Here is a 9,628-nt window from a genome sequence, read left to right on the forward strand (position 1 = left end):
ATAAAGTGCTTTACTTGGAGATACTGTTGCAGTGAGAATAAGCAACGAAAGCCAAAATGCCAGCACTGAAACAAAGGTATACAAGAACATATCTGGAAATAAGTCTTAATTCTGGGATAAGGCCAGTATCCACTTCCTCATTAAAAAAAAAAAAAAAGTACTAAAAACACACCTTTAAAATGGTCTGGGCCTGGCTCAACATTTGCTGAAACCATTCCCTCTTGTTTTTGTTTCTCCCTGAAGAAGAGGGCTGTCCCTCGCAATGCCTTTAACTTGTTCTTGCATTACTCTGTGGAATGTTGTCTGTGCACAGAGAGCACCCCAGCAGCATGGCACTCTCCTAGAGGTTCTTGCAACCTACAGGACCTCGCTGCGTACGTGTGTGTGACCTGGTCACTTTTGCTAGTTATAGATAGTTGACAAGCCGAGGGGACTGGACTTCCAAAGGTTTTGTGAAAGGAGAGCGGGCCGGTGTGGGGCTTAGTGGGTTTGGGTGTGTAGGGTTCTGGAACAGGGCTTGATTTCCTGAACTGTTGTGAAAGGGGAGCAGATGTCTGTGGTGGTCCATAACCGTTCAATAGCGCCTCATGGTGGCCGGAATGGGAGTTGCATCATTCACTTTAAGTCGTTTCCCACTTTTGTCTTTTAGGTCAAGTTGAAGTTGAATCAGTGGAGAGGAGCTCAACACCCGCAGGAGAAGCAAGGAATGCTGAGCAGGTGAGTATGGGGCTGGCTTGTTATGCTTCACAGATGGATGCTGCAACACTCCTACTCCCTGCTTCCCTGATCTCCCTTGTACAGCCCAGTAGGCCTTATCCCACTTATGTTAACAGCTGCCAGTGTGTGTCACAGAAGAGCCCACCAAATCTGTGTCCCCTGCCCCTGGGCGACGGCGCAGCCTTCGGTCCTCTTCTGCTGCCGCTTCCCCGGCTTCTGTTCCAGAAGGACGAAGCCGCCTCCGCGGCCATGTGGGATCTGGTGACGCAGATGGGTCCAGCGAACCGGTTGCCCCTGTCACCAGACGTAGGGGGCTGCGGCAGCTCAGCAATCCAGCCGAGTATCTGGACGAGCCCAAGAGGAAGACTGAACAGCCGGAGGGGGAGGAGGCGAGTCGTACCAAGAAGCCCAAGAATGGGGAGCCGACAGTCGCTGTGTGTCAGGGGCGAGTCAGGCACTCACAAGGAGAATCCAGTGTTGTCAGTAGGCCTAAGGAAGAAAAGGCAACAACTGTAGACAGCCCAGGGACCAGGGAGCCAGCAAAGAGAGAGCAACGGAGAACAGCAACCAAAGCTGTGGAAGAACGACAGGCAGAACTCCCTAAGACCCGGGCCAGCAGGCGGTCAGGCAGTGCTTCAGTGACTACGCCAAGCCCAAAGGATTCTGGGAAAGCTGCCAAGCCTAGGCAGGTGGGTAGCCAAGTAGTAGAAGGAAAACTGGGATCAACAAGAAGCATTGCAATGAAATCTTCTTTGAAAACATCTTGTCCGATGGGCTAGTTCCACCCTTTGTTTATCGTGGTCCTACACACTTGCTGCTTTGGGTGGCTGGTGTGCTGCAGTCCTAGCTGCCCTCTCCCTTTATAGCTGTAACATGCTCAGGGACGGTCCAAGATACCTTGCTGCCGGAGGCAAAGGATAAAATGATGCCCCCTGTCTTTTCAGGCCATGCTGCCAAGGCAACAGCAGCACGTAAGCACTCGGGACTGTGCCACCAAATTAGACAGTGGTGGCAGGGATGTCCTTAGCTCACGCTGAGGTGGGGGGAAAGAAGAGGCATGACCCAATGGGTTGAGGAGGGGAAATGAATAGCATACCCCAGTGGAGTAAGGAAAGGCAGTGGCGATGGGTGACAGGGAGGCTATGTGTGGGGAAGGGGAGCAGGCACTTTTTATGTTGAAAAATGGCATATATAATAGCGCTCTCTCTCTCTCTCCACACACACACACACACACACACACACACACCCTGTTTCCCCGAAAGTAAGACCTAGCAGTAATTTCTGATGTACCGCTAATTGCCCTAGTGCATTTTTGGGGGCTAAAATTAATATAAGACACTGTCTTATTTTTGGGGAAACACGGGGGGGCGTGTCTGTGTGTATATATATATTACCCGTTGCTAATCCCATGTGTGGCAGCTCATGTGAGAGTTTGTGAGCAGCTGCCAGATAGTAACGGGGACGGGTGGATGGGGGTAAAGAAACTGCTGGCCTGGAGAATGGCCAAGCGGCAGCCATTGGGCAGGGAGGGTGAGAGGAAAGCAGCAGCCGGGGGAGGGCAAGAGGAAAGCCGAGGAGAGAACTAGAGGTGCAGATGCTCTGCGCCCGGTTCAGCTAGTCTAGTATAAAGGGCTTGTAGTCATAGGGTTGGCCTTTGCTGTGAGTCTTTCAGTCCTTGATGCAACTGAGCTCCTCTCCCTCTTTCCTTTTGTCACCCCGTTTCCCTAGGAGCCGGCACAATCCACTCCATCCTTGGGAAGGAGGTTGCGACGCCAGAGTACGGAAAACCAACCGGTGGGAACGAGAGCCCAGCCCCGGAACCGAGCCCAGGGTTCTGGAGTCCCTGTCCCAAAGGTACTATAAAATATTGAACTGGAGGGAAGCATCTGAAGGGAGCCCCAGCCCTGAAGCAGGGCCGGCTCCCAGATCTTGGCGTCCTCGTGGCAAGGCACCTTTCAGCGAGCCCCTTAACCTATGTGGAGAAACTGCTACCTAGTTAGAAGCCAGAAATCACCTCAGTTTGGCAGACAGCACTGGCTTCACCTGACTGGCAGTTCTCGACAATGTTAACCATTTTCACTGCTGGCCAAACTCACAGGCTTCCCTGCCTCACTCAGACTTTCCAGTTCAAACAAATCCTTCTGGTAGACAAAGCTAACCCCCTAAAGGCTGGGCCAAAGTGAATTCTCCACAACCTAGAAGAGGAGGGTTGTGGAAATGGCAAGTTCTCTCTTGTCGTTGTTGACTACCTTGAGTCCTCCAGGAGAATTGTGGCAGTTTTGGGAATGGGTTGCCTGTCAAATTTACTTTGGAATTGGTCCTGAACTAGAGGCTGTTTGAGTAGGATTTACCCTGTCAGCAGTGGGCGGGAAAGGGATTCAACTGGTGGTTCTTAAACTGAGGCAGCCTCCCTGCTTGGGATAAGTGGAACCTGTATCTGCGTGAACACGTGCAGGAAGAAGTGGGAAGTTCAAGGGGAGAATCGGCTTTTGAGGTAGTAGATCTTTTCTCCTCTCACCAGCCTAGGCCCGATGGGTTGAATGCTCCCTGGCAGAAGGACGCAGAAGTGATCCATGTTGAACTTGACTGTATCGTCACTGCCCCACCAGCTCAACCCGAGTTGAGAAGTTGGTTGCTTTGGAAGAGCTGCTGTTTTGTTTGTGGCCTTAGGAAGGGGTTGGATGTGTCCTGTTCTGTTTCTCTCCTAATGACAGTTAGTTTAGTTTATTTTGGTCAATGGCCAGAAATTACAATACAATACACTCTCCTAATGGCAGTGTTTGATTAGGACTCCCCTTCAGGATCCCATCTGTAGCATTTACTAAACGGTGTCTTGTTCCCATCTGTTGCCCCTCCCAGGTGCTGTTCACAGGGGTGATTGATGAAGAGGGAGAGCATGTAGTCACCGAGTTGGGAGGCTCCTTGGCGGAATCCGTCTTTGACTGCACCCACCTGGTGACGGACCGCGTGCGCCGCACAGTCAAGTTCTTGTGTGCCCTGGCTCGGGGCATTCCCATTGTGACTCTCGACTGGCTGGAAAAGGTGAGCTGCTTTCCCTGCATCCTCTCACAAGGCCCTATTGCAGGGATGGCCCGTGCTTTCGTTCTTGGTGGGAAGCATTTTATTTTCCAGACAGAGGTCCAGGAGATAGAAGTGTGAATGGCCACGTGATCCAGCACACGGGATGGATGGGCTGAGTGGTTGCCCAGGGCACCTACCTGAAGTGGGCACTGCACTGAGCTTGGTGGCTCATTGTTTGTTGAGTGTATTATGCAGTGAGATAGGAAAGGAGGAGCTGGAGAAGAAGAACCAGGAAAAGGCTTTCTCTGCCTAATTTCTCTCTTATGGTGAGAGAGAGAGAGAGCGAGAGAGCGAGCTGGGTTGGAAAGAGGATGTAAGGAAAGACCTGGAGAGAAGGCAGAAGACCGAAGAAGAAGCTACAGAAGGCCTGTGAGACTTCAGTGGGATCCCAGAATAGGAACAGGAGAGCACCAGTTCAGCAACACGGATAAACTAGCCATTGGGGGTGGGGGAGGCGCTGAAGGCACTCCTCGCCCAGGGTGCAATGAGTCCAGCCCTACCAATGCGTTTACGATTGGTCACGCAATTTAGCAGCTTGGGCTCGTGTGTGATTCATTGCTTTAACTTTTCCTCCTTCCATACAGCCTCTCTGGAGGCACTTTTGCCACGTCTCTGCAAAAGATGTGCAGATGGAGAACTGAATGGCTCCCAATGCAGAATTGCCTGCCTTTTGTGGGGCGAAGGAGGCAACCCACTGTGTGTCTCCCTGAGTGGCTGCTCTAGGCTTCCTGCCTTCTAGTTAGGAGAGGCATTTTGAACGGTGACATGAAGAAACAGTGGGGTAGCTTCCTTGCTTACCATCAGAGTGATGCCTCCGAATACCAGGAGTCATGTGTTCATCTGGTTTGGGTTGTGGGCTTCCCAGAGGCATCTGGTGGGCCACTGTGGGAAACAGGATGCTGGACTAGATAGGCTTTGTTCCTGATCCAGCAAGACTTTTAATGTTATGCATGTTTCTCCAGTTTTAATTTGGTGGGGGAAACCCCTTTTCCCTGTTACTAGAGCCTTGGCAAACAGTGATGTAAAGCAGCACGGGCTCCACCTATGAGTAAGGGCGCTAAAGTTATCAAACCCTGAGAGAGATGGGTGTGTGTGTTCATGTTTGTGTTCTCGTTCTCTCTCTCTCTCTCTCTCTCTCTCTCTCTCTCACACACACACACACACACACACGTGTTGAATTTCTCTTGTAAGTTTTGGAAACCATTTTCATTTCCTTTATAAGTGAAGTTGTACACACGGTGTTTACTGTATTTTGATTTAAATTTTGTAGGGCTGCTGGGGACCAGATAAAACTGCCCTGGGGACTGGATATGGCCCACTGTGTGCGAGTTGGCTATGCTTGCTCTAGGGTATATGGAACCCAAGAATGGAGAGAGGATATATTATTGGATGGGGGGTGCATTTCAGTGGATAATCGGGAGAGGAGCTAGATTGCTAGGTATCACAACCTCGATTCAGTCATTATGCTGTACGAGTGTACAGATGTCTGTACACTTGTATATGTGTTGGTGTGAATGACTGTAACTGTATTCATTTAAAAACTGAACCTGGATACCAGCCCTTCAAATACCTGGTACAGATAGGAAGTGTACTTCTGTACCTGCATTCAACATGGCATGTGAATGACTGTACCTGTGTACAGATCTGTACCTGTGTACACTGTACACTCGTATGGGTGTAGAACATAATGTGTGAATGGGCCTATAGAAACAACTATTTTCTTGCCATTTGGGTAGCTCAGATGGGGGATAACACATAAAGATGCCTACTTGGTGTTCCATAATTGTCCTGGTGGGTTGGGCCCATAGCTCAGCAGGAAAGCACAAGCTTTGCATGTAGCAAATTTCTGGGGCAATTTCTGTTAATTCTAGTTACACCATCTTCAACAGCTAGGAAAACATCTCAGCAAACTACCCTTTGGAGTGAGTAATACTGGGCAAGAGGGAGCAGTGATCTGACTTGGTATTAAAGTGGCTCCTTGATAACTTTTCCTAGCTGGTTTTGTTCATGCGCCAATATTAAGGGGCAAGCTGTTTTCTTCCGGTTTCTCCCTCCCCATACAGAGCAGGCGGAACTCCTCCTTCCTGGTGCCCAGCAGCTTCCTTGTTCATGACCCTGAGCAGGAGAAGAAGTTCTGCTTCAGCCTCACCGAGTCACTGCAGAGAGCACGGCAAGAAGGTGGCCTGCTCCAGGTGAGACCCAGAATCGGTAGCCTTTACACTGAACCACTTGCGCGGATTCATCTAGTCGGGTATACGTGGCGGGTGGGAGTGGGGAGTCACACCTGCAGTATTTCCCCTTGCTGGAACTGCGGAGAAGGGAAGAGCCACCCCAGCTGAACGTATTCATGAAATGCAACCATTAAAGGTACAGGAACCCTGTCAGGAAAGGACCCTAGCCTGCATGCTTTGAACTGTAATGTGCCTGGTTGTGTAAGCCGGCACTCAGTTTCACGTTGGTTTTATTAGTTCCCCATGCCTTCCCTTCTCCTGATACCATAAATTTCATATTTGTTAAAATATCGACATTCCTGTCTTCCAAGGGGGATTCTATCCCCCCCAAAGTGGCTAATAAAACATGAATTAAAAGAACAGAACAAAATTAATTGAAACTAATGAAATTAAAGGTAATATCAACAGCCGAAACAGGTAACAAAGTTGCTAAGGAAAGGAGAGAAGACATTTAATGTAATTGGTATGCCCAAGACATGGTGGAACAAGGTAGCTTTGACCAGATATCTAAACACCAGCAGAGAAGGGATTAAATTAGTCTCTTGGAATAGGGAGCTCTTCTGGCTAGTCACCACAGCTGAGAGAGCCCTGTCCCTTGTATGCCAGAGTTGCACTTCTTCCGGTGATGGGACATGCAACATAACCTCCATTGAAAACCTGGGCAGGGGTGTGTAGAAGGCAGCCGTTTAAATATCCTGCTCCAAAACAGTCTAGGGCTTTAAAGGTAAATACCAATGCATCAAATAGGACTTGAAAACAGATGGATGTTAAACAAGAGGAGAGAAAGATTGGTGTCAGGCAGTGATATTTCATGGAGGTTTGAAAAAGTTGTGGCCATAGTGGTGGGGCTGTAGCTCAGTGGAGGAGTATCTGCTTTGCATGAAGAAGGTCCCACGTCCCCTTGGCATTTCCAGGTAAGGCTGGGAAAGACTCCTGTCTGAAACCTTGGAGAGCTGCGGTCTGTTTGTGTGGAGTAGACGATACTGAGCTAGATGGACTACGGTCTGGCTTGTTATAGGGCAGCTTCCCATGTTCCTTTGATCTGCACTTCATAAGATGATTTGATTTCACATACACACACTAATTTTCTTCTTTGCATTGTGAGTGGGTTGCAGCCCAAAAGACGTGGACTGGAGATCCACATCTGGTTGTGGGTCTACCAGTTCATCCCTGCTACACCTTTCCTGTTAACATTTGTCAGACCAGCTCCATCTGTTAGACCATGTATCTGTCCCTTTTTCTTCAAGGGCTATGAGATCCACGTTACCCCAAATGTCCAACCAGAGCCTGAGCACATGAAGGACATTGTCAAATGCAGTGGTGGGACCTTCTTACCCAGAATGCCTCGCGCCTACAAGGTGAGCAGGAGATGGTGTGCTTTTGCATGCCCCCCACAGAGCGCGATGGGGGTGCTGGGAGTAATGTGGGGCTGAAGGAAAAGGCCGAGGTTGTATTCTGATGATATTTTAACCCTTTTAGGACAAACGTATTGTCATCTCCTGTCCTGAGGACCTGCCCCGCTGCAAAGTAGCACAGGACGCCAGGATCCCCATTGCTAATTCAGAGTTCATCCTGACGGGCATATTGCAGCAGAAAGTAGACTTGGAAGCCCACCAGCTGGATGGGGTGGATGCCCCTCGCCTTGCCACTCCTGCTGCTCCCATCACCAGGGCCAGCAAGAGGAGGGCCGCAGTGCTCACAGCCCCAGCCCCACCCAGCACAGCCAAGAGACGGCGTTGATGCTGAAACACAGCCCGTGACGTGGAGACACTGCCTTAATCTTGTAAATAGTGGATTTTTATGACTGTCAATAAACTGGGTATAAAAATGACTATTTGTCAATGGAACATTAGGAGAGGAAATGATATTCCATACCAGAATCCTATGATCCCAAACAAATAATGTAATTTAGGGTTGGAAATGTTGCTCAGAATCACAGAATGTTAGTTGAAAGGGACTAGAGATGTGAAGGCCTCTGGGGGTTGGGAACAGAAAAAAATGGGGGTGGGGGTGGTTTCAAAGGACTCCCCCCCCAAAAAAAAACACCTGCAAAAAGGGCGGGGTTATGAAATATTTTATTTTGGAATTTTGAATAAAATATTTAAGAAAGGGTGTTTAAATATTGTTGATGGAACTGCCTCGGGGATGATTGGTCAACACCTCCAGTTTGGGCAAATGTTTTAGCTCAAAAGGGGAGGGAGTTCCAAGCAGTTTTAATTTGTGCAAGCGTCTGAACTCAAGAACACCGACTTGGGAGAGAGGTTTTAATTAACAAAAAGGAGTTTATTGAAAGAAAAATAATAAAAGCAACTAAGTTACTAGGTGGTCCTAAAGTAAAAGCAATACAAATATGTTTAAAAATAGACTATTCTAAGGCACATGTTGTTTAAAGTTCCAGATTGTGTGTAAATTCCCAGGTGGGCAAGAGAGAGAGACTAAGAGAGGGGGAAGGGGGGAAATTTGAATCAAAGTGATAGATTGGGGTCCTGATTGCTGGACAACTGCTCTACTGTACCTGTCTCTAGGCAATGGGGCTTCGAGCAGCAGGAGACTTAAGTCCTTCAGGGACAGCGAGGTGAAAGGAAGGAGGGTTGCAGAAGTTAGTGAAAGGATGGATGCCCACGAGATAAGTGTCTTTGTGGACCCAGCTCCCTACACCTGCTAGGGACGTTGGCTGGAAAGGCACACGGACCAATCCAGGTAGTGATTTCAGCTCAGATGGCCCCAATGGAGAGGGGAGCACTAAGGTGGTCTGCTGGAGTTCTTGTTGCAATGGAGTCCCCAGTGTCAGAGAGAGGGGAACACAAAGCTTGCTTGTTGCAGTCTGATGGAGTCCCAAGTGTAAAGTACAAGGGAGCACACTGGATACTTATATCCCAAAATGTGCCTCTTCGTTCTTTTGTCCTACTTTGCTGAATAGGGTAGCCTGTACAGGCTTCTTGGAATGCATTGTGCCTAATTATCCTTCCTGTTGTGGGAAGGTATGTGAATTAGGCTTATTGTGAAGACAATTGGAGAGTGCAGGTGCGTCCAAGAGTATCCTGTTCTGGAAGGAGATTCCCAATAGTTCTCTCAAAAGTGGGCACCTCTTGAAAGTTACATCACTAACTCATCCCTATTGTAATGGAGGCTGTTGATGCACTTGTCTTATCTGCCTTCTCTTCCTGGCCTGATTGCTTTGTTAGCATCGGGTGTTCTCTCTCTTGTGAGAGGATGAGGGGAGTTTAGATTTCATTCCAAGGCCGAAATGACCTGGAATGCCAGACACTCACAGTAGCTAGTTCTGCTTAGCTGGGGCCCCCTCATAGAAAGAGGGAGTGTGAATCTAATCCCCTTTCCAACTTGTGGTTCTTGTAGCTAAATCTGGGGGTGACCGGTCCACTGCCAACTAAGCAATTTGTCCCCATGTATAACATGGGGACAAATCGCAACTGATTGCAACTGCATCTCCAGGCTTGGAGATTGCACTTTGGTTATGCTCAGGAGCTGCACAGCAAAGTGAGCTCCCAGTCTGAGCTCACTTTGCCGTGCAGCTCCTGAGCATAACCAAAGTGCAATCTCCAAGCCTGGAGATGCAGTTGCAATCAGGGAGGCTTCTG

The 9,628-nt window shown here is 49.0% G+C and overlaps 1 protein-coding gene across 3 annotated transcripts in view; it reads left to right on the forward strand.

Moving 5' to 3' along the window:
* The window catches only part of MDC1 (mediator of DNA damage checkpoint 1), a 28,236-nt gene extending 20,093 nt beyond the window's left edge, over positions 1-8,143 (forward strand). For 2 of the 3 annotated variants that reach the window (XM_053300547.1, XM_053300546.1), the window contains 7 exons: positions 650-717; positions 834-1,406; positions 2,446-2,571; positions 3,577-3,759; positions 5,862-5,990; positions 7,277-7,387; positions 7,509-8,143. In XM_053300547.1, the coding sequence (XP_053156522.1) occupies positions 650-717; positions 834-1,406; positions 2,446-2,571; positions 3,577-3,759; positions 5,862-5,990; positions 7,277-7,387; positions 7,509-7,769 (1,451 nt within the window). In that variant the 3' untranslated portion in view covers positions 7,770-8,143. The remainder of the gene's footprint in view (positions 1-649; positions 718-833; positions 1,407-2,445; positions 2,572-3,576; positions 3,760-5,861; positions 5,991-7,276; positions 7,388-7,508) is intronic. The other variant, XM_053300549.1, reaches the window with a different exon arrangement.
* The last annotated feature ends 1,485 nt before the right edge of the window (positions 8,144-9,628 follow it).

Source organism: Hemicordylus capensis, chromosome 2 (genome assembly GCF_027244095.1).
Source record: "Hemicordylus capensis ecotype Gifberg chromosome 2, rHemCap1.1.pri, whole genome shotgun sequence".
Lineage (NCBI taxonomy): Eukaryota > Metazoa > Chordata > Lepidosauria > Squamata > Cordylidae > Hemicordylus > Hemicordylus capensis.